The 25,541-nt window shown below is 46.8% G+C and overlaps 1 protein-coding gene across 4 annotated transcripts; it reads right to left on the bottom strand.

Annotated features, from left to right (window-relative positions):
* Positions 1-465: 465 nt before the first annotated feature.
* Positions 466-23,766, bottom strand: LOC130298868 (gastrula zinc finger protein XlCGF26.1-like). 4 transcript variants are annotated; one of them, XM_056551369.1, is made up of 7 exons: positions 23,660-23,766; positions 10,984-11,131; positions 9,714-9,893; positions 7,664-7,790; positions 7,516-7,580; positions 7,177-7,351; positions 466-2,324 (listed from the first exon to the last, which is right to left on the bottom strand). In XM_056551369.1, the coding sequence occupies exons 2-7, from the start codon at positions 11,059-11,061 to the stop codon at positions 991-993; spliced, it is 1,959 nt and encodes a 652-aa protein (XP_056407344.1). In that variant the 5' UTR covers positions 11,062-11,131; positions 23,660-23,766; the 3' UTR covers positions 466-990. The 4 variants fall into 4 exon arrangements, with proteins under 4 accessions (XP_056407344.1, XP_056407347.1, XP_056407346.1 ...); XM_056551372.1 differs by having other exon boundaries at positions 7,189-7,351; XM_056551371.1 differs by lacking the exon at positions 23,660-23,766 and adding an exon at positions 23,573-23,638.
* Positions 23,767-25,541: the final 1,775 nt, after the last annotated feature.

Genomic DNA, 25,541 nt, shown 5'->3' with positions numbered 1-25,541 from the left:
GCCATCTTTCTTTTATCCAGAAGTAAAACTATGCCTACACTCGGTAAGATACACAGGTTTCTAATTTGATTAAGTTGCCTCCTTTTTAAAGGGGTACTCCTGTGGAAAACTTTTTTTTTTTTCTTTTTTAAATCAACTGGTGCCAGAAAGTTAAACAGATTTGTAAATTACTTCTATTAAAAAATCTTAATCCTTCCAGTACTTTTTAGGGGCTTTATACTACAGAGGAAATGGTTTTTCTTTTTGGATTTCTCTTCTGTCACGACCACAGTGACCTCTGCTGTCCATTTTAGGAACTGTCCAGAGCAGCATATGTTTCCTATGGGGATTTTCTCCTGCTCTGGACAGTTCCTAAAATGGACAGCAGAGGTCACTGTGGTCGTGAAAGAAGAGAAATCCAAAAAGAAAAGCATTTCCTCTGTAGTAGACAGCCCCTAAAAGTACTGGAAGGATTAAGATTTTGTAATAGAAGTAATTTACAAATCTGTTTAACCCCTTTAATGTGGACAGATAATGTTATGGGGAGGAGCAGACCTGGCTTATATATAATCTCAATTATGGGATGGTAATAGTAGTTTATAAGCCACACCTCCTTCTACTGCAGATGAACGGGGCGTGTCTTATGGGGATCAATGCAATGATCATATTGCATATTAGCATAGTCTGATGGGATCCTACTCTGCTCCAAGACATTACATAATAATTGCCACGAGGAAACTTAATCTAAGTCTTCCTAATTAGTAGCGTACTATAAATTATATATTTAGTACCGTATCTTACCAGAGAAAGTTGTGGTTAGAACTGGGCGGGGTTTATTCCCTTTTTTATACATGTAAAATGCCCATAAGATATCATGTAATCTGATGATCTCTATACATATAAATGATGTCTGAATAATATATTATAATAATTTTAATATTTTTGTTGATCATAATTAATAATTCATAAATGGGTTATTACCCCGACAGTACTATTTGACAAGTTGAAAGGTTACTTTCCAGTGTGAGCTCTTTGGTGCATAAGAAGATTTGATTTCCGAGTAAAACATTTCCCACATTCTGAACATGAAAACTGCTTCTCTCCTGTGTGAGTTTTCTGATGTTCAACAAGATCAGATTTCCATGTAAAACATTTTCCACATTCTGAACATGGAAATGGCTTCACCCCCTTGTGAGTTTTTCGATGTTTAACAAGACCCCATTTCCAAGGAAAGCCTTTTCCACATTCTAAACACAGAAATGGCTTCTCCCCTGTGTGAGTTCTCTGATGTTTAACAAGAGCTGATTTCCAAGTAAAGCATTTTCCACATTCTGAACATGAAAACTTCTCTCCAGTGTGAGTTCTCTGATGTTTAACCAGATGTGATTTCCAAGTAAAGCATTTTCCACATTCTGAACACGAAAATGGCTTCTCTCCTGTGTGAGTTCTCTGATGTTCAACAAGATGGTATTTTTGAGTAAAACATTTTCCACATTCTGAACATGAAAATGGCTTCTCCCCTTTGTGAGTTTTTCGATGCCTAACAAGATATGATTTCTGGGTAAAACATTTCCGGCATTCTGAACATGAGAAAGGCTTCTCCCCGGAGTGAATTTTTTGATGCTGAACAAGATCTGATTTCCCGGCAAAACATTGCTCACATTCTGAACATGAAAATGGCTTCTCTCCTGTGTGAGTACTTTGATGAACAACAAGACCTGATTTCTGAGTAAAATATTTTCCATATTCTGAATTTGAAAATGGCTTCTCCCCAGTGTGAGTTTGGTGATGTTTGAAAAGATTTGATTTCTGAGTAAAACATTTCCCACATTTTGAACATGAAAATGGCTTCTCCCCTGTGTGAGTTCTTTTATGCTTAACAAGACTTGATTTGTCAGTAAAACTTTTTCCACATTCTGAACATGAAAATGGCTTCTCGCCTGTGTGAGTTCTTTGATGTAGAACAAGATATGTTTTCCCAGTAAAACATTTCCCACATTCTGAGCATAAAAATGGTTTCTCCCCTGTGTGATTTCTTTGATGTATGACAAGACTTGATTTCTTAATAAAAGATTTCACACATTCTGAGCATGAATATGGTTTCATTCCTGTATGAGCTTGTTGAGGTCCAACATCCCTTCTGGTGCTATTATTTTGCTGAACCTCCTGTGATGACTGAGAAGACAGGACCTGTATATAAGGATGAGATGACAGATCTTGGCTGTGAAGGGCTGAGGGTGTATCTGGGATAATGGAATGTTCTTCATATGTATCTTGTGTGATATCATCATCTGCTTTATAATCTGAAGATATAAGATTCTCCTCTGATCTCCTGCTACAAGAATCTGCAGAGAATAACACAGAATTTATTATTTAAAACCTTATTTTTTTTTTTTCACCCCTTTAAGGACGAGGCCAATTTTATTTTTCGTTTTTCCCTCCTCACCTTCTAATAATCATAACTCTCTTATATTTCCATCCACAGACCCATATGAGAACTTGTTTTTTGCGCCTCTAATTGCACTTTGTAATGACATCACTTATTTTACCATAAAATGTACGGCGCAACCAAAAAAAAAATATTATTTATGTGGGAAAATGTAAAAGAAAACCGCAATTTAGCAAATTTGGAAGGTTTTGTTTTCACGCTGTTCACTTTACGGTAAAAATGACGTTTTCTTTATTCTGTGGGTAAATACGATTAAAATGATCCCCATGTTATTTGCTTTTCTATAATTGTATCGCTTAAAAAAAATGTAAACTATTCTAACTAAATTAGTATGTTTGAAATTGCCCTATTTTGACCACCTATAACTTTCTCATTTTTCCGTATACGGGGCGGGATGAGGGCTCATTTATTTCACCGTGATCTGTAGTTTTTATCGGTACCACTTGCTTATATTTAACTTTTTAATTTAAAAAAATATATAAAAAGAGACAAAAAAAAGCAGCAATTTTGGCCTTTTTTTATTTATATTTTTTTTAACGTTTACACCGTTCACCGTACGGGATAATTAACAATATATTTTGATATTTCAGACTTTTATGCACGCGGCGATACCAAATATGTTTATAAAAAAATGTTATGCTTATTTGGGGGTAAAATGGGAAAATGGATGATTTATATTTTTGGTGGGGGAGGGGATTTTTCACTTTTTTAAGTTTTTTTTTTTTTTTACTTTTTCATTTAATTTTTTACACTTTTTATGTCCCCCATACGGGACTAGATAGTCCCCTATGTGGACATAAAAAGTGTAAAAATAAATACTATTGTTCAGTGCTATACATAGGGCATAGCACTGATCAGTGTTATCGGTGATTTTCTGGTCTGCGCGATCTCAGACCGGAGCAGAAGACCCCTGGAGACGGCTGGAGGCAGGTGAGGGGACCCCCGTCGGCCATTATGGATGATCGGATCCCCACGTCAGCGTTGCGGGCGATCCGATCAGCCATTTAAAGTACCACACTGCCGCCGATGCCCTGATCTGTATTGATCACGGCATCGGAGGGGTTAATGGCGGATGTCCGCCATTATCAGCGGGTCCCTGGCTGCTGATAGCAGCCGGTACCTGCTCACGGTCATGGCGGAGCGTAAATGTACGTCATGGTGCGTTAAGTACCACTGCACCATGACGTACATTTATGTCTATCGTTATTAAGGGGTTAAACTGTGCCCCTATATAGTCTTTTTAGTACAACATTATTTGATTTCCGAGTAAAACATTTCCCACATTCTGAACATGAAAATGGCTTCTCCCCTGTGTGAGTTTTCGACAAGATCTTGTTGGGGGAGTGTAAAAAAATAAAATACTATTGTTCAGTGCTATACATAGGACATAGCACTGATCAGTATTATCGGTCATCTTCTGATTTCCACGTAAAACATTTTCCACATTCTGAACATGGAAATGGCTTCTCCCCTTTGTGAGTTTTTCGATGTTTAACAAGACCGGTCCGGGGCTCGCAGTCATGGCGGAACGTAAATGTACGTCATGATGCGTTAAGTATCATCGCACCGTGACGTACATTTACGTTCATTGTCGTTAAAGGGTGGAACCGTACCCCTATTTATAGTCTTTTTACTACAACATTATGGGACCTTCTCCCTGTCCTCCCGGTACTAAATAGTTAATGCACACATAATTTAGGTTCCCTATTACCTAGTACAATGTGGGGTAACTCCGCCCCCGTGTACTAGCAGGTCCTTAGAATCATTTTAACGAAAATAAATAATTAACTAAGGAATTAAAGTGTTACTCCACCCACAGACATCTTCTCCTCTATCGATAGGATCGGGGATATGATGTCTGATCGCGGGGGTATGTTTAGAATGCTGGGTTTGGGCAGCCAGAGACGTCACACCACGCCCCCTCGTAACATCATGCCACGCCCCCTCCATTCATGTCTATGGGAGGGGGCGTGACAACAGTAAACATACCCCCGGTCACTATATACAATGTATCCAGAAAGTCTTCACCCCCGGTCACTATATACAATGTATCCAGAAAGTCTTCACCCCCGATCACTATATACAATGTATCCGGAAAGTATTCAACCCCCCCCCGATCACTATATACAATGTATCCAGAAAGTCTTCACCCCCGGTCACTATATACAATGTATCCAGAAAGTCTTCACCCCCGGTCACTATATACAATGTATCCAGAAAGTCTTCACCCCGGTCACTATATACAATGTATCCAGAAAGTCTTCTCCTCCGGTCACTATATACAATGTATCCAGAAAGTCTTCACCCCCGGTCACTATATACAATGTATCCAGAAAGTATTCAACCCCGGTCACTATATACAATGTATCCAGAAAGTCTTCACCCCCGATCACTATATACAATGTATACAGAAAGTCTTCACCCCCGATCACTATATACAATGTATACAGAAAGTCTTCACACCCAGTCACTATATACAATGTATCCAGAAAGTCTTCACCCCCCCCCCCCCCGGTCACTATATACAATGTATCCAGAAAGTCTTCACCCCCCCCCCCGGTCACTATATACAATGTATCCAGAAAGTCTTCACCCCCGGTCTCTATATACAATGTATCCAGAAAGTCTTCACCCCCCCCCCCCGGTCACTATATACAATGTATACAGAAAATCTTCACCCCCGGTCACTATATACAATGTATCCAGAAAATCTTCACCCCCGGTCACTATATACAATGTATCCAGAAAGACTTCACCCCCGGTCACTATATACAATGTATCCAGAAAGACTTCACCCCCGGTCACTATATACAATGTATCCAGAAAGACTTCACCCCCGGTCACTATATACAATGTATCCAGAAAATCTTCACCCCCGGTCACTATATACAATGTATACAGAAAATCTTCACCCCCGGTCACTATATACAATGTATCCAGAAAATCTTCACCCCCGGTCACTATATACAATGTATCCAGAAAGACTTCACCCCCGGTCACTATATACAATGTATCCAGAAAATCTTCACCCCCGGTCACTATATACAATGTATCCAGAAAGTCTTCACCCCCCCCCCCCCCCGGTCACTATATACAATGTATCCAGAAAGTCTTCACCCCCGGTCACTATATACAATGTATCCAGAAAGTCTTCACCCCCGGTCACTATATACAATGTATCCAGAAAGTCTTCACCCCCGGTCACTATATACAATGTATCCAGAAAGTCTTCAACCCCCGGTCACTATATACAATGTATCCAGAAAGTCTTCACCACCCCCGGTCACTATATACAATGTATCCAGAAAGTCTTCACCCCCGGTCACTATATACAGTGTATCCAGAAAGTCTTCACCCCGATCACTATATACAATGTATCCAGAAAGACTTCACCCCCGGTCACTATATACAATGTATCCAGAAAATCTTCACCCCCGGTCACTATATACAATGTATCCAGAAAGACTTCACCCCCGGTCACTATATACAATGTATCCAGAAAATCTTCACCCCCGGTCACTATATACAATGTATCCAGAAAGTCTTCACCCCCGGTCACTATATACAATGTATCCAGAAAATCTTCACCCCCGATCACTATATACAATGTATCCAGAAAGTCTTCACCCCCGGTCACTATATACAATGTATCCAGAAAGTCTTCACCCCCGGTCACTATATACAATGTATCCAGAAAGTCTTCACACCCGGTCACTATATACAGTGTATCCAGAAAGTCGTCACCCCCGGTCACTATATACAGTGTATCCAGAAAGTCTTCTCCTCCGGTCACTATATACAGTGTATCCAGAAAGTCTTCACCCCCGGTCACTATATACAATGTATCCAGAAAGTCTTCACCCCCGGTCACTATATACAGTGTATCCAGAAAGTCTTCACCCCCGGTCACTATATACAGTGTATCCAGAAAGTCGTCACCCCCGGTCACTATATACAATGATGAATGCCTCCCTTTGTCTTTTCCCAGCTATAAGCATTGTTAAGATTTTATTATTTTTTATTTTATTTTGCCCGTTACTAGGTAGTTTCTTCCAAAGGGCCTAGGGTCATTAAAGGGGTACTCCAGTGAAAAAAATATTTTTCATATCAATTGGCTCAAGAAAGTTAAACATTACTATTAAATATTAATATTAATAAAATATTAATCCGTCAAGTACTTATCTGCTGCTGTATACTACAGAGGAAGTTGAGTTGTATTTTTGGTCACTTTTTATACCCTAAATTTTTTTTTTTTTATAAAAAGCGATCACAAAGTCCCATCAAAACAAAAAATGGAAGTGATAAAAACTACAGATCACGGCGCAAAAAATGACCCTCATACATCCCTGAATGCGGAAAAATGAAAAAGTTATAGGGTTAAGAAGATGATAATTTTACACATATTAATGTTGGGAATGTAGTTATAATTTTTTTAAAGTAGTAAAATAAAACCTATATAAATTAGGTGTCCTTGTAATCGCTGCTCAACGTTTGGAACAAACTGTTCCGAATGCTGGTGCCGCTGCCGGGAGATCATGACGTCATAGCCCCGCCCCCTCATGACATCACGCTCCACCCCCTCAATGCAAGTCTATGGGTCAATCACTAATGACCGCAGGATTAAAACTGTTTTGCTGTGGATCCCTGGTGTTTAGAGGACCAATCGCCCTCCCTCCCCCCCCACCCGTCCACTGGTATTTCGTGCACCCAGCCGTGACTCTTCTCTGCATTTAGTAGTTAATACTAACCTGAGCGGTTACCTGTAGGAATGTCCTCCTTATACTGCTCATCACCGCTCACATCTGTCTCTTCTTCTTCTTTTATGTCTGTAGCATTTTCTTTTCCTGTAGGAATGTGCTCCTTATACTTCTCATCACCGCTCACATCTGTCTCTGCAGCAGTAATATTGTTCGGATCTTCTCCCTGATTCATAAGATGTGAAAAATATAGTAAAAGTCATCAGACAGTAGGAGAAGTCACGTGGGATGTTATAGATGAGCAGGAGATGAGGAGTCATGGAGGGTGAGGGGACTGACCACAAGAGCTTCACAGCCCTTCTACAGATCATAGGGAATATCTCCATCTACCTGATCATCCTGTGGAAGAAGAGGACGGGGAAACCTCTCTGGTGCTGTTCTCTTACTGGATCTGACTGTAGGGAACACATACAGAGACTGAATTCATTCTTTACATACAAATAATGAGAGGACGTGTGTATATAGTCATGTCTATTACCTGGTGATGTGAGGGGCTGCTGATCCTCCATCATGACCTGATCCTTGTACTGATCCTTGTGTCCTTCTACATACTCCCACTCCTCCATGGAGAAATAGACCGCCACGTCCTGACACCTTATAGGAACCTGACACATAATGATACAGTCATCACCCCGACCCCTCCAGTGGTGTTACTGTATAATGTCCCAGCATTCTCAGCAGTGTCACCTCTCCAGTCATCACCAGACCCCTCCATTACTGTATAATGTCCCAGCAGTGTCACCTCTCCAGTCATCACCAGACCCCTCCATTACTGTATAATGTCCCAGCAGTGTCACCTCTCTAGTCATCACCAGACCCCTCCATTACTGTATAATGTCCCAGCAGTGTCACCTCTCTAATCATCACCAGACCCCTCCATTACTGTATAATGTCCCAGCATTCCCAGCAGTGTCACCTCTCCAGTCATCACCAGACCCCTCCATTACTGTATAATGTCCCAGCAGTGTCACCTCTCCAGTCATCACCAGACCCCTCCATTACTGTATAATGTCCCAGCAGTGTCACCTCTCCAGTCATCACCAGACCCCTCCATTACTGTATAATGTCCCAGCATTCCCAGCAGTGTCACCTCTCCAGTCATCACCAGACCCCTCCATTACTGTATAATGTCCCAGCAGTGTCACCTCTCCAGTCATCACCAGACCCCTCCATTACTGTATAATATCCCAGCAGTGTCACCTCTCCAGTCATCACCAGACCCCTCCATTACTGTATAATGTCCCAGCATTCCCAGCAGTGTCACCTCTCCAGTCATCACCAGACCCCTCCATTACTGTATAATGTCCCAGCAGTGTCACCTCTCCAGTCATCACCAGACCCCTCCATTACTGTATAATGTCCCAGCAGTGTCACCTCTCCAGTCATCACCAGACCCCTCCATTACTGTATAATGTCCCAGCAGTGTCACCTCTCCAGTCATCACCAGACCCCTCCATTACTGTATAATGTCCCAGCAGTGTCACCTCTCTAATCATCACCAGACCCCTCCATTACTGTATAATGTCCCAGCAGTGTCACCTCTCCAGTCATCACCAGACCCCTCCATTACTGTATAATGTCCCAGCAGTGTCACCTCTCCAGTCATCACCAGACCCCTCCATTACTGTATAATGTCCCAGCAGTGTCACCTCTCCAGTCATCACCAGACCCCTCCATTACTGTATAATGTCCCAGCAGGGTCACCTCTCCAGTCATCACCAGACCCCTCCATTACTGTATAATGTCCCAGCAGTGTCACCTCTCCAGTCATCACCAGACCCCTCCATTACTGTATAATGTCCCAGCAGTGTCACCTCTCCAGTCATCACCAGACCCCTCCATTACTGTATAATGTCCCAGCAGTGTCACCTCTCCAGTCATCACCAGACCCCTCCATTACTGTATAATGTCCCAGCAGTGTCACCTCTCCAGTCATCACCAGACCCCTCCATTACTGTATAATGTCCCAGCAGTGTCACCTCTCCAGTCATCACCAGACCCCTCCATTACTGTATAATGTCCCAGCAGTGTCACCTCTCCAGTCATCACCAGACCCCTCCATTACTATATAATGTCCCAGCAGTGTCACCTCTCCAGTCATCACCAGACCCCTCCATTACGGTATAATGTCCCAGCAGTGTCACCTCTCCAGTCATCACCAGACCCCTCCATTACTGTATAATGTCCTAGCAGTGTCACCTCTCCAGTCATCACCAGACCCCTCCATTACTGTATAATATCCCAGCAGTGTCACCTCTCCAGTCATCACCAGCCCCCTCCATTACTGTATAATGTCCCAGCAGGGTCACCTCTCCAGTCATCACCAGACCCCTCCAATACTGTATAATGTCCCAGCAGTGTCACCTCTCCAGTCATCACCAGACCCCTCCATTACTGTATAATGTCCCAGCAGTGTCACCTCTCCAGTCATCACCAGACCCCTCCATTACTGTATAATGTCCCAGCAGGGTCACCTCTCCAGTCATCACCAGACCCCTCCATTACTGTATAATGTCCAGCAGGGTCACCTCTCCAGTCAGCAGCTCCATCATCTTGTTGATGAGTTCTCGGATCTTCTGTTCATCCATTTCCTCATGTATCAGGGAGTGAGGTGGGGGCCCCGGGATTGGGCTCAGGGTTCTTCCCCATCCTTCACACACAGGGGCCCGACAGCGCCCACTAGAGGACTTCTTCACTACTGTGTAATCCTGTGTATGGAGAGACACATTAATACCACTACATACATTCCCAGAATCCCTCACCTCTCCAGTCATATCCATCTGTTATTCCATAGATAAGAATGAGGTCATGTGACATCACTCCCAGAATCCCTCACCTCTCCAGTCATATCCATCTGTTATTACATAGATAAGAATGAGGTCATGTGACATCACTCCCAGAATCCCTCACCTTTCCAGTCATATTCATCTGTTATTCCATAGATAAGAATGAGGTCATGTGACATCACTCCCAGAATCCCTCACCTCTCCAGTCATATCCATCTGTTATTCCATAGATAAGAATGAGGTCATGTGACATCACTCCCAGAATCCCTCACCTCTCCAGTCATATCCATCTGTTATTACATAGATAAGAATGAGGTCATGTGACATCACTCCCAGAATCCCTCACCTCTCCAGTCATATCCATCTGTTATTACATAGATAAGAATGAGGTCATGTGACATCACTCCCAGAATCCCTCACCTCTCCAGTCATATCCATCTGTTATTACATAGATAAGAATGAGGTCATGTGACATCACTCCCAGAATCCCTCACCTCTCCAGTCATATCCATCTGTTATTACATAGATAAGAATGAGGTCATGTGACATCACTCCCAGAATCCCTCACCTCTCCAGTCATATCCATCTGTTATTACATAGATAAGAATGAGGTCATGTGACATCACTCCCAGAATCCCTCACCTCTCCAGTCATATCCATCTCTTATTACATAGATAAGAATGAGGTCATGTGACATCACTCCCAGAATCCCTCACCTCTCCAGTTATATCCATCTGTTATTACATAGATAAGAATGAGGTCATGTGACATCACTCCCAGAATCCCTCACCTCTCCAGTCATATCCATCTGTTATTACATAGATAAGAATGAGGTCATGTGACATCACTCCCAGAATCCCTCACCTCTCCAGTTATATCCATCTGTTATTACATAGATAAGAATGAGGTCATGTGACATCACTCCCAGAATCCCTCACCTCTCCAGTCATATCCATCTGTTATTACATAGATAAGAATGAGGTCATGTGACATCACTCCCAGAATCCCTCACCTCTCCAGTAAGCCGGAAGAGTATCTGTAGGGTGAGGTTTATGATCCTGTCGGCCATCTTGTTCCTGTCTTTCTCCATGGTTGATGGGTCATCCAGGAGAATTCTCTTATATAGAAGATATCAGCAGAGGATCCTGGATTGGAGAAACCTGAAGGGAAGAAGAGGAGACGATGATAAACCGCACCAGATTCTATGGAGAAATAAAATCCATTTCCTGGAGATAATCTGGGGAAACATCTGAGGAGACATTATAGTCACAATGATTCCGGATGATTCCGCCCACATCTTGTATCTTATAAATCTGTGATGATCTGTGGAGGATTTGTCGCAGTTGATACAGGAAGAAATAGAGACATTTAACCCCTTCCTGTCGGGGGATTTCTGTTTGTTCCTTTGTCTCCTAAGATCCATAATGTCCTCATTCCCCATGGACAGAGCCGTATGCAGACAAGTTGTCCTGTGTGATGGCGCCTAGAGATGAGCAAATTTCTGAAAAATTTGATTCGGCTGATTCGCCAAATTTTCCGTAAAAATTTGGTTCAGACCGAATTGATTTGCTGCGAATCGCTATTAAAAAGGCTATTTGTGGCCTACAGAGAGGCTCCATAGGGGTGTAGAACTCTTTGCCTTGTTCTAACAGCCATAGGGAGTGTGCTGTGTTTGTGAAATAATACTGTTATTCAGTATGACATGCAGATCACAGTCATCGCTATTAGAATCACTGCCGCAGAGCGTCTGGATGTGGCAGATTTTTTGTCATTTTTATTTAATTTTATATGAATTTTTTGATTACCCATTCTGGTGCGCATCGAGCTGGCGATCCTCCGCGAGGCGAGATACCACCTGTTCCAGCCCCTGCCTCTCAGCTCCCCCCTAACTATGAAAGTGCGAATGTTTCATTTAATCAGTTACAGTTCATTGTTATTGCTCCAAGCTGTTTCATTGGATTCTTGTGATAATTCCACAGGTTATATGACATCGACGACCATAGGGCCTCAGTCTTGAAAAGATTACATTGATATTTTTAAATTTAAGATTTATATTAGATTCCCAAGTTTAATGTCCGGGTGTTTACTTTGAACTAATACTGTATGACCACAAAACCCAATCTAACAAGGAGTCACATGGTGGCACAATGACAGAGCCTAAAGGTGGCAGCAGCATGAGGAGCCCATAATCTGGCAGAATGACACAGCCTGGAATTGGCGGCAGCACGAGGAGACCATATAGTGGCAGAACGACCCTGTCTGGAGGTGGCGGCAGCATGAGGAGATAATAGAGCCTCACAATCTCTAAGATTAAAAGATTAATTTTAAAATTTAAATTGAAGATTTATGGCAGCTAGTGCTACCATAAAAAATTTTAGGTAATGTGCCAGGCCCTGCAGCATGAGGAAACCATATAGTGGCTGAATGACACAGCTTGGAGGTGGCGGCAGCATGAGGAGACCATATAGTGGCTGAATGACACAGCTTGGAGGTGGCGGCACCATGAGGAGACCGTATAGTGGCTGAATGACACAGCGTGGAGGTGGCGGCAGCATGAGGAGACCATATAGTGGCTGAATCAGAAAGCCTGGAGGTGGCAGCAGCAGCATCAGGAGTCCTGAAAGTGACCCGGTGACAGAGTGGTGCGGTGGGTGGCAATACCAGTACCCGGTGAAGAAGGTGGGTGAAAAAAGGTCTGATAAGGAGGAATGTTTGTAAATGGGGAACAGCACCTTTAATCTGTTTGGCACTATCCATATTCATGAAGTGTTGGTGTAGCAGCATGGTCAATCTACTCTGAGGCATCTGGCATTGGTGGGTGGAAATCCTGGCTGATTCATGCCTGATTCATCTTCACAAAGGTCAGTCTCTCCACATTTTTCGTGGACAGAGGAGTTCTCCTTGGGGTGACTATGGCCCCCGCCGCATTAAACACTCTGATGGCACACTCTGCTAGTTGCGGCCACAAATCAAGTTTGCCTGCCCAGCAGTCCAGCAGATCTTCAAGATGTGTTTGGCATGGGCATGTCGAGGTATGCCACCACCTGCTGGTTCAGGTCCTGCTACACGTCTACCTGCTGCTGATGAGTTGCTTCACTATGCGGGTGAAGAAAGGTACTCATCAGCGACTGTAGACTCAGGCTGCTGCTGATGGAGTTGGTACTGCTCCTGCCACCCCACCCCTCCCCAGCAGCCATGGCAGTGGAAGGTGAGCGCAGAGGGCTGGTGTCACGTATGAGCTGCCACTGGTTCACATTGAAGTTACACAGGAGAGTCCCCCTTCTCCACGTGGATTATCACGAAATCGGTGATGGCTTTTCTCTGTTCGTATAGTCGGTCCAACATATGGAGGGTGGAATTCCAACATGTCGCAACGTCACAAATCAGACTATGTTGGGGGATACCGTTGTGACGCTGCAGCTCAAGGAGGGTGTGCTTTGCAGTGTACGAGTGGCTGAAGTGCATGCAAAGTTTCCTTCCCGTTGTTAGGATGTCTTGTAGATGGTGGGGGGGGGGGGGGGGGGGGAATACTTCAGGAACCACTTGACGACCAGATTGAACACGTGTTCCATCCAGGGCAGCGCAGACAAGATGTTCTACCCGTTGTCGATCAGCATGTTTCCCATTTCCATTTTTCGTGGAGTAAGCCATGCTCCGATTTCTTCACAAACTACTTTTAGCAGATCCTCCCCTGTGTGACTATTTCCACCAAGGCAAATCAAGTGAAGAACAGCGTGACACCACCGTGCCCTGCACACATGGTATGCTGGAGGGGCACTGAGACTTGTCCGGGCAGTGGAGGCAGAGGACATGGTGGAGGATGAGGAGGCGGAGTCGCACACTGTCACAGGACCAACGGCATGAAAGCGTGGAGCAGCGTGACCTGTCCAAGTTGGGTTTGTGGCTGTGCAGGAACCACATTTACCCAGTGGGCCATAAAGGACATGTATTGTACCTGACCATAGTTACAGCTCTAGACATCGGCGCTGCCGTGCACTTTGGTACACACCGACAGGCTCAAGGACTGGCACACTTTCTCTTGTACAAAATTATGCAGGGCTGGTACTGCCTTCTTCGCAAAGAAATGACGGCTTGGGACTCTCCACCTCGGCTCAGCACAAGCCATCAGTTCTCTGAAAGGTGCAGAGTCCACCACTTGAAATGGGAGAGACTGCAGCACCAGCAACTTGGACAGGAGCACATTCAACTTCTGCACCGTTGGATGAGTGGGCACATACTGTTGATTCTTGGACATGGCTTCACTGATGGATTGTTGGCGGAATGGCTGGGTAAAAGTGGGAGAAGCAGGAGCGACAGAAGGAGGGTATGACCCACAGCTCCCTTCGGCTGAGGTGGTGGAGCCTTGGCTGGCTGAAGGAGGGAGCGGCGTGCTACTGGGTGATGCAGCAGGCTGGACCACTACATCGGAGCCACGGTTCTCCCAGGCCGCTTTATGGTGCCGCTGCATATGTTGACGCAGGCCTCTCGCTGCGACTCCTGCTGCCACTCGCTCTTAGTCTGCTGCGACCTCTGCCTGAAGGATTTAGGCCTCTGCCACTCCTCTGTGCACGTCCTTGCACTTCTCTGCCTGACATACTTAGTGTGTATATGAGGGGAGTACAATACGCTTCACTACGCTTAAAACAGTATTTGTCTACAACACCAGCTGGTGAGAACTTTTTCCTGGCCTTTCACAGTATCTAGGCCCTTAAGACTTTATCAGGAACAAAATAGGACACCACTTAGATGTACATATGTGGTATGCACTTATGAGGGCAGAAAAATGCTCTACAGTATGCTTAAAAACAGTATTTGTGTACAACACCAGCAGTACACACCAGTGCTGCAGCACACAGTCGCTGTGTACTACACCCAAAATTGCACTCTCTCTCTCTCTCTCAATCTCACACCCTTCCCTATCAGTGCTTCTAGGCAGGATTTGGGCTTGAGGTGAATCGCTGCTGTTCTGTGCAGCACACTGCTCTCTGATCCTCTCTATAATAGAACGCTGTAGACAGTGACTGGGAGGTGAATTGCTGCAGTAAGAATGCTTTTCTGTGACAAACAAACTGCTCTCTGTCCAACAGAACGCTGATGTGACTAGGAGGTGAATCGCTGCTGGAAAAAGCTTTTCTGTGTAACACGCACAGGGCTGTCTGTACCTTTGTATCTCTCTGCAGTGTAAGGATGAAGTGACTGGCCGCAATATGGCTGCCGATTATATAGGGCTGTGACATCACAGGGGTGACTGGCTGCAGGCTGCATCCTGCATTTGATTCAGGGTCATCCCGCCTACTTCCCTTCCCGCCATCCCAGCGTTTCTTGCCTCATGTCCTCACATGTGGATCTGCCATTTTTGAAACCCTGGAGCCTGGACTGCACTAAATGGAGTTTAAAGGGGTACTCCGGCCCTAAGACATCTTATCTCCTATCCAAAGGATAGGGGATAAGATGTGTGACTGCGGGAGTCCCGCCGCTGGGGATCCCCCACAATCTTGCATTCAGCACCCACCTTGGGGAGCTGCACACCGTGCGGCCAGCTCAGAATCTGCCGTGTGATGACCACGGGGCCGGAGTATAGTGATGTCACGACTCTGCCCCCGTGTGATGTCACGCCTTGCCCCCGCTATGCAAGTCTATGGGAAGGGGCGTAACAGCCCCGCCCCTGCTATGCAAGTCTATAGGAGGGTACTGGAGTATCATGACATCACGACTCCGCCTCCGTCATGCGCATGACTAAGGGGGCGTGCCCCCGAAACGTTGGGCCAGACTGAAAGGAGCACGGAGCATGTTATCATCTATGCTGTTATGAATTATCGCTGCTAACCTGATGTCCTGCGAGACAACGTACCTGGAATTACTTGAATAAACTTGAAAGAAAGTCTTTCTGCAAAACCGTGAGTCACTATCATTTATGTGCACACTCACCTAAGCTCTAGTTGCCGGCGTGACCGCTGTTTATGTGCCCTATACACCTGTGTCTAATCAAGTTCTTTCCACAGAAAACACAGCGGCTGCTAAGGTCTATCAGGTCAGGGGCCCGTGATGCTGAAGGGGGTGAAGCCTCTACATTTGCCTCTAAGGGGCCTAGGGCCTTTAAAGCAGATGATTCCCTTCTGTCTTTAATGAAGACAGAATGGAGAAAGCCGGAGAATGGTCCTGTGCTTACTAAGCGCTTCAAGAGTATGTTACCGATGCAGGAAGACCAGGTGTCTTCCTGGGGACCTGTGCCTAAGGTAGATTTGGCCATCTCCAAATTATCCAAATGGACCTTGGTACCCTCGGATGATGGCTCAAGCCTCCAGGATGCCATGGACCGTAAGGACGATTGCGCTTTTCGGCGCACTTATTCCACTGCCTCTGCGTCCGCCTCTGTGGCGATAGCCTCTTCTGAGGTGGCTAAGTTTCTGAAAAAACAGGTTTTCTCAGATTCAGTCTGACCTAGACCAAGGGGTCTCTAGGGATGACATTTTGGCCTCTTGTAAGATGGCTAGTTTAGCCGTTGATTTCCTCTGTGATGCCGCCCCTCAACAGCTTAAGTTGGCCTCTAAATCCATGGCCCTTTCTTCAGCGGGGCGTCATCCCTTATGGCTGAAGCCTTGGAGGTCTGATACCTCCTCTAAGCACACCTTGTGTGCCATGACCTACAAGCCTGGCATTCTTTTTGGGACTGAGCTGGGCCGCATCATGGAGGGACTGTCTGATCGGAAAGGGAAATCTCTTCCTCAGCAGTCCTTTCGCGGTCGAGGGAAAAGGTATGGAGCCAGATCTGGCTCCCAAGCCAAACCCCAGAAGGATTGGGGGTCCCAAAAGCAAAGGGGCGTTAGACGCCCCAGGGGCTCCAAGGGTGGAAGATCCTCGGTGCCCTGACTACGGGCCTCCTCGAGGCTCTTGGATATCGGCCAGTGCTCCCACTCTATTTCCACTCCCTTACCCATCACTTCCTGTAGGTGGACGTCTCCACCATTTCCTAGATGCTTGGAGGACCCATATCCAAGATCCCTGGGTCCTTTGAATTATTTCGGACGGGCACAGAGTAGATTTGGAGGATACTCCTCCAGACAAATTTGTAAGAACCAGACTTCTACCTTCCAACCAAAGGTTTTGGAAGCCTATATTCTGGAATATCTCTAGAAGGGTGCCTTGGAGGAAGTTCCCTCTCAAGAGCAGGGGGCGGGCATCTATTCTCCAGTGTCTCTGGTTCCCAAAGCCACAGGAGATTTGAGGAGGATCATAGACTTAAAGGTTCTTCAACCAGTCTATCAGACGGTAGCGTTTCCGAATGGAAACAATTCAGTCAGTTATCAATCTTCTTATGCCAGGGGACTTCCTGGCAACTTTGGATCTCAAGAATGCTTATCTTCATATCCCCATCCATCCTGGGTCCAGAAGATTCTTGAGGATCTCTGTTCAAATTCAGGGAGTTCTAAAACACTATCAGTTTGTCGCCCTCCCATTCGGGATCTCTTCGGCAACTCATACCTTTACCAAGGTAGTTGTTTCTGTGGTGGCTGCACTAAGATTGCAAGGACTATGTATAGTCCCTTACCTAGATGACTGGCTTCTCAAAGCCTCCTCCCAAGCGATCCTTTCCCAACATATTAAGACCGCTGTGTCCTTTCTCCATCAACTAGGCTGGATAATCAATTGGAACAAATCCAATCTTCAACCAGCCACATCCGTGTAATTCCTAGGATTCATTAAATATTCTTGTTACGCCTAGCGCTCCGGGTCCCCGCTCCTCCCCGGAGCGCTCACGGCGTCTCTTTCCCTGCAGCTCCCCGGTCAGTCCCGCTGACCGGGAGCGCTGCTCTGTCATGGCCGTTGGGGATGCGATTCGCACAGCGGGACGCGCCCGCTCGCGAATCGCATCCCAGGTCACTTACCCGTTCCCGTCCCCTGCTGTCATGTGCTGGCGCGCGCGGCTCCGCTCTCTAGGGCGCGCGCGCGCCAGCTCCCTGAGACTTAAAGGGCCAGTGCACCAATGATTGGTGCCTGGTCCAATTAGCTTAATTGGTTCCCACCTGTTCCCTGGCTATATCTAGTCTCCTCCCTTGCACTCCCTCGCCGGATCTTGTTGCCTTAGTGCCAGTGAAAGCGTATTGTGTGTTTTATAGCCTGTGTACCAGTACCTTTGCTATCTCCCCTGACTACGAACCTTGCCGCCTGCCCCCGACCTTCTGCTACGTCCGACCTTGCTACTGCCTACTCCCTTGTACCTCGCCTTTCTTCAGTATCTTCAGCAGCCAGAGAGGTGAGCCGTTGCTAGTGGATACGACCTGGTCACTACCGCCGCAGCAAGACCATCCCGCTTTGCGGCGGGCTCTGGTGAAAACCTGTAGTGGCTTAGAACCGGTCCACTAGCGCGGTCCTCGCCAATCCCTCTCTGGCACAGAGGATCCACCTCCTGCCAGCCGGCATCGTGACAGTAGATCCGGCCATGGATCCCGCTGAGGTTCCCCTGCCAGTTGCCTCTGATATCACCACGGTGGTCGCCCAGCAAGCCCGACAGATCGCCCATCTAACCCACCAGATGTCAGAAATGTCCACCATTGTGCACCAACTTCAGTCGCAACTTCATCAGCAATCATCTCCTCCGCCAGCTCCTGCACCCCTTCCGCAGCGAGTGGCCACTCCTAGCCTCCGCCTGTCTTTGCCGGACAAATTTAATGGGGACTCTAAGTTTTGCCGTGGCTTCCTTTCGCAATGTTCTCTGCACTTGGAGATGATGTCGGACCAGTTTCCTACTGAAAGGTCTAAGGTGGCTTTCGTAGTCAGCCTTCTGTCTGGAAAAGCCCTGTCATGGGCCACACCGCTCTGGGACCGCAATGACCCCGTCACTGCCTCTGTTCACTCCTTCTTCTCGGAAATTCGAAGTGTCTTTGAGGAACCTGCCCGAGCCTCTTCTGCTGAGACTGCCCTGCTGAACCTGGTCCAGGGTAATTCTTCCGTTGGCGAGTATGCCATACAATTCCGTACTCTTGCTTCTGAACTATCCTGGAATAATGAGGCTCTCTGCGCGACCTTTAAAAAAGGCCTATCCAGCAACATTAAAGATGTTCTGGCCGCACGAGAGACTCCTGCTAGCCTGCATGAACTCATTCATCTAGCCACTCGCATTGACATGCGTTTTTCTGAGAGGCATCAAGAGCTCCGCCAGGAAAAAGACTTAGATCTCTGGCCACCTCTCCCACAGTCTCCACTGCAATCTGCGCCTAGGCCTTCCGCCGAGGAGGCCATGCAAGTGGATCGGTCTCGCCTGACCCTGGAAGAGAGGAATCGCCGTAAGGAAGAGAATCTTTGTCTGTACTGTGCCAGTACTGAACATTTTCTGGTGGATTGCCCAATCCGTCCTCCACGTCTGGGAAACGCACGTTCGCACTCAGCTCTCGTGGGTGTGGCGTCTCTTGATGCCAAGTCGGCTTCTCCACGTCTCACGGTACCTGTTCGGATTTCCACTTCAGCCAGCTCTCCCCTCTCAGCCGTGGCCTGCCTGGACTCTGGAGCTTCTGGGAATTTTATTCGGGACTCCTTTGTGAATAAATTCCGTATTCCGGTGACCCGTCTTGTCAAGCCACTCCACATTTCCGCGGTCAACGGAGCCAGGTTGGACTGTACCATACGTTTCCGCACGGAGCCCCTTCTTATGAGCATCGGATCTCACCACGAGAGGATTGAACTTTTGGTCCTCCCCAATTGCACCTCGGAAATTCTCCTTGGACTTCCCTGGCTTCAACTTCATTCCCCAACCCTGGATTGGTCCATTGGGGAGATCAAGAGTTGGGGGTCCTCTTGTTCCAAGAACTGTCTAAAACCGGTTCCCAGTAACCCTTGCCGTAACTCTGTGGTTCCTCCTGTATCTGGTCCCCCTAAGGTCATTAAGGACTCTGCCTGCCACAGGAAATGCCCCTCCCCCCCTCCCAGTTCCATCAGGCAAGCTTCTGTGTCCCCTCATGACCCTCGTCCTGGTGTCACACTGCCCCGTGCCAGGTCCCGCCCTCTGCCCTCTCTCCCCATTCCTACTCCTGCGGTTCTGCCTGCCGTTGAGGAATCCCTCCATCCTTTCCCGGTGTCCTCATCCCAGGGGAGGCAGTTACCCGATAAAGAGAAGGGGAGACCTAAGGGGGGGGGTACTGTTACGCCTAGCGCTCCGGGTCCCCGCTCCTCCCCGGAGCGCTCACGGCGTCTCTTTCCCTGCAGCTCCCCGGTCAGTCCCGCTGACCGGGAGCGCTGCTCTGTCATGGCCGTTGGGGATGCGATTCGCACAGCGGGACGCGCCCGCTCGCGAATCGCATCCCAGGTCACTTACCCGTTCCCGTCCCCTGCTGTCATGTGCTGGCGCGCGCGGCTCCGCTCTCTAGGGCGCGCGCGCGCCAGCTCCCTGAGACTTAAAGGGCCAGTGCACCAATGATTGGTGCCTGGTCCAATTAGCTTAATTGGTTCCCACCTGTTCCCTGGCTATATCTAGTCTCCTCCCTTGCACTCCCTCGCCGGATCTTGTTGCCTTAGTGCCAGTGAAAGCGTATTGTGTGTTTTATAGCCTGTGTACCAGTACCTTTGCTATCTCCCCTGACTACGAACCTTGCCGCCTGCCCCCGACCTTCTGCTACGTCCGACCTTGCTACTGCCTACTCCCTTGTACCTCGCCTTTCTTCAGTATCTTCAGCAGCCAGAGAGGTGAGCCGTTGCTAGTGGATACGACCTGGTCACTACCGCCGCAGCAAGACCATCCCGCTTTGCGGCGGGCTCTGGTGAAAACCTGTAGTGGCTTAGAACCGGTCCACTAGCGCGGTCCTCGCCAATCCCTCTCTGGCACAGAGGATCCACCTCCTGCCAGCCGGCATCGTGACAATTCTGTAGCGATTACTATTCATCTAACTCCCGAAATAAAGCTATGGGTGCAGGACACAGCCCAATCTCTCTTAGTTCCCAAGCGGGTAACTCTCCGCTATCTAATGAAAATGTTGGGACTAATGTCTGCAACCGCGGAAGCGGTAGCCTGGGCTTTGTGGCACCTACGTCCGCTTCAGTCGGAAGTACTAGCCAAGTGGGATCACAGTCCAAAGGGACTAAAGTCCGTGCACTCCCTGTCTCCTCAAGTCCGGTCCTCTCTACGTTGGTGGGCTCATCTTCAGGATGGAAAATCTCTGATCCAACCTGTTTGGATCATACTTACCACAGATGCGTCCCATGTAGTTTGGGGAGCGCATCTTCTGGACAAAACAGTCCAAGGGACTTGGTCTCTCCAGAAGAAGTTATTATCCTCTAATCTCCTAGAGATTTGGGCCATCAGATTGGCTCTTTTTCACTTTGCCCCTCATATTCAGGGCAAGGCTGTGAGAGTCCAGTCAGACCGTATGACAGCTGTCCTATATATCAACAAACAGGGAGGCACGAAGTCACAAAGTCTCCTGAGAGAGATAGGTGTGATTCGGCAGAATTGAACCTCACCCACTTATCGACCATTCATATCCGGGGTACTCACAACATAATAGCAGATCGCCTGAGGAGAGGCCTTCCAACCGGAGAGTGGTCTCTCCATCCAGATTTCATCAGATCACCTTCAGGTGCGGCATGCCAGAGATCGATCTTATGGCAACGAGGTTCAACACCAAGGTGGACAGATTCTGTTCCCTTTACAGGGAGGACAATCCCTTGGTGGTAGAAGCTCTGTCAATCCCTTGGAGGTTCAGGCTGGCCTACATCTTCCCTCCTATTTCCTTGATCCCGAGGGTATTGATGAAAATCAGGCAGGACCGAGCCTCTGTGATAGCCATCATTCCATACTGGCCCAAAAGAGCTTGGTTCACCCAACTCATTCAGATGAGTCAGGGTCAATTTTGGAGGCTTCTCCCAGAGCAAGCAGTAGTGGCAGGGGACACTCACAGCTGCTCCAACATACAGATGTTCAACCTGACAGCCTGGAGGTTGATCGGTCCCTTCCAGTCGTAGAAGGGCTATCAGGGTCGGTCTTGAGAACATTGTCGCACTCCAGATCTGAAGCTACAACTAGATCTTATGCAAGAATATGGAGCAAATTCTCATCCTGGTGTCGGCTACGCCAACTGTCTCCAAAGGATCCTACCATTCCTGCTGTTCTGCAATTCCTGCAAGATGGATTAGACAAAGGACTATCTCCTTCCACCCTCCGAGTGCAATTATCAGCTATCTCGTCTTTCCTCACTAAGTCTCTTTCTCAAGACCCCCTAATTAGAAGGTTCCTGAAAGGAGCCTCTAGAATTAAACCTACAATCATTCGACCCATCCCTGCTTGGGATTTATCGGTCATACTCAGGGGGTTATCATCTCAGCCCTTTGAGCCTTTAGAGGAGGTGGATTTAAAATTCCTTACACTCAAGGTTACCTTTCTGTTGGCCATCACTTCTGTAACACGAGTCGGAGAACTCCAGGCTTTTTCCGCCTTTGAGCCTTATATTCAGTTCCTCCCGGATAGGGGTTTTTTCTTACATTTTTGCCCACTTTTAGTGCCAACATTTCCTAATATCAACCAGGTTATTTCTCTTCCTGTGTTAGCTCCGCTCCACTCCTCAGAAGATACGAGAGGCCTTCGTACCCTCGACCTGTCGAGATGTCTCAGAATCTACCTGGATCGATCCAAGGAATTCCGTAAGGATGAAAATCTTCTTATCCTTTTTTCTAGTGTCCGTAAGGGACACAGGGCTTCCAAACCAACCATTAGTCGCTGGATTAAGGAAGCCATTCGGGAGTCTCATGTTTCCCAGGGTCTGGAGCCCCCTGAATTTGTTAAAGGGGTACTCCGCCCCAAGAAATCTTATCCCCTATCCAAAGGATAGGGGATAAGATGTCAGATCGCCGCGGTTCCGCCCCTCGTGACGTCACGGCACGCCCCCGTCAATACAAGTCTATGGGAGGGGGCGTGGCTAACGCCACGCCCCCTGCCATAGACTTGCATTAAGGGACGGGCTGTGATGTCATGAGGGGCGGAGCCATGTCGTCACGCTGCTCCGGCCCCTGTATCGCCCGTCATTACGCACAGAGCGAACTCGCTCTGCGCAGTAATGATGGCGGGGTGCCGCAGTGGCGATCCCCAGGGTCCCCAGCAGTGGGACCGCGGCGATCTGACATCTTATCCCCTATCCTTTGGATAGGGGATAAGATGCCAGGGGCGGAGTACCCATTTAAAGCTCACTCTACTAGAGCAGTAACTACCTCGGTATTATCCTCCGCCAGGCATGAGTGCCCTCCCATGGGGGTATCTACTTGCTAATTCCCCATCTGTGCCACTGTTAGGACGTAAGGGAATCGTTAATTTCTAACGATAATTTGTTTTCCCTTAGTCCTAACAGAGGCACAACAATCCCTCCCGTACTGTCTATTTATTTATTTATTCTACTTGTAATTACACAAGGGGGTGGGGCTCTTCCCCCCTATATACAGGGGGATGTGGGAGGGTCTAGACATTTAATTAAGGTTGTCAATAAAATTTCCACGGGTCCTAACCAGCCCACGGGGGGAGGAATACCCCATCTGTGTCACTGTCAGGACTAAGGGAAAACAAATTATCGTTAGAAATTAACGATTGTAAGATAATGGAGCTGAGGTGTAATACATCACATGACCTGAGGACAAGGGCGGCGCCGTATATAGCAGAGAGCGGCCATTACTAATCTATAACAAACATTCCCAATAATCCTGACGGTACAAACCTGTATCTGTAGAGGAGCCGTGTGCTTACAGGACCTGCGATGATGTCACCGTCATGTGATCAGTCACATGGAGGAGGAGGAGTCACATGATCAATGGCTGCTGCTCTAGGCTCCTCTGGTCAGTGTATGCAGGACTCTGCTGTGCTGGTTGTGATCGCTGCTGGATGAGCTGAAGTTATGTGTATGCAGCAGAGCTGTGTGTGTGTGATGTGCGTGGTGCAGAGCTGTGTATGTGTGTGTTATATATGTCTGCAGCAGAGCTGTGTGTAATGTACATGTAGCTGAGCTGTATGTGTACACAGTAGAGCTGTATATGTGTAATGTACATGTAGCTGAGCTGTATGTGTACACAGTAGAGCTGTATATGTGTAATGTACATGTAGCTGAGCTGTATGTGTACACAGTAGAGCTGTATATGTGTAATGTACATGTAGCTGAGCTGTATGTGTACACAGTAGAGCTGTATATGTGTAATGTACATGTAGCTGAGCTGTATGTGTACACAGTAGAGCTGTATATGTGTAATGTACATGTAGCTGAGCTGTATGTGTACACAGTAGAGCTGTATATGTGTAATGTACATGTAGCTGAGCTGTATGTGTACACAGTAGAGCTGTATATGTGTAATGTACATGTAGCTGAGCTGTATGTGTACACAGTAGAGCTGTATATGTGTAATGTACATGTAGCTGAGCTGTATGTGTACACAGTAGAGCTGTATATGTGTAATGTACATGTAGCTGAGCTGTATGTGTACACAGTAGAGCTGTATATGTGTAATGTACATGTAGCTGAGCTGTATGTGTACACAGTAGAGCTGTATATGTGTAATGTACATGTAGCTGAGCTGTATGTGTACACAGTAGAGCTGTATATGTGTAATGTACATGTAGCTGAGCTGTATGTGTACACAGTAGAGCTGTATATGTGTAATGTACATGTAGCTGAGCTGTATGTGTACACAGTAGAGCTGTATATGTGTAATGTACATGTAGCTGAGCTGTATGTGTACACAGTAGAGCTGTATATGTGTAATGTACATGTAGCTGAGCTGTATGTGTACACAGTAGAGCTGTATATGTGTAATGTACATGTAGCTGAGCTGTATGTGTACACAGTAGAGCTGTATATGTGTAATGTACATGTAGCTGAGCTGTATGTGTACACAGTAGAGCTGTATATGTGTAATGTACATGTAGCTGAGCTGTATGTGTACACAGTAGAGCTGTATATATGTACTGTACATGTAGCTGAGCTGTATGTGTACACAGTAGAGCTGTATATGTGTACTGTACATGTAGCTGAGCTGTATGTGTACACAGTAGAGCTGTATATGTGTAATGTGCATGTAGCTGAGCTGTATGTGTACACAGTAGAGCTGTATATGTGTAATGTACATGTAGCTGAGCTGTATGTGTACACAGTAGAGCTGTATATGTGTAATGTACATGTAGCTGAGCTGTATGTGTACACAGTAGAGCTGTATATGTGTAATGTACATGTAGCTGAGCTATATGTGTACACAGTAGAGCTGTATGTGTAATGTACATGTAGCTGAGCTATATGTGTACACAGTAGAGCTGTATATGTGTAATGTACATGTAGCTGAGCTGTATGTGTACACAGTAGAGCTGTATATGTGTAAAGTACATGTAGCTGAGCTGTATGTGTACACAGTAGAGCTGTATATGTGTAATGTAGCTGAGCTGTATGTGTACACAGTAGAGCTGTATATGTGTAATGTACATGTAGCTGAGCTGCATGTGTACACAGTAGAGCTGTATATGTGTAATGTACATGTAGCTGAGCTGTATGTGTACACACTAGAGCTGTATATGTGTAATGTACATGTAGCTGAGCTGCATGTGTACACAGTAGAGCT

Source organism: Hyla sarda, chromosome 1 (genome assembly GCF_029499605.1).
Source record: "Hyla sarda isolate aHylSar1 chromosome 1, aHylSar1.hap1, whole genome shotgun sequence".
NCBI lineage: Eukaryota > Metazoa > Chordata > Amphibia > Anura > Hylidae > Hyla > Hyla sarda.
The sequence above is the reverse complement of the archived record's forward strand: the minus strand, read 5'-3'. Positions and strand labels throughout refer to the sequence as shown.

Excerpts from the sequence above, each read along its gene's own strand:
- LOC130298868 (XM_056551369.1), bottom strand. The coding sequence starts at position 11,061 with ATGGAGAAAGACAGGAACAAGATGGCCGACAGGATCATAAACCTCACC. Across the intron at positions 9,894-10,983 it reads TCTTCCGGCTTACTGGAGAG|GATTACACAGTAGTGAAGAA; the intron begins GTGAGGGATTCT and ends CTCCATACACAG. Across the intron at positions 7,352-7,515 it reads TTCTTCCACAGGATGATCAG|GGAGAAGATCCGAACAATAT; the intron begins GTAGATGGAGAT and ends CTTATGAATCAG.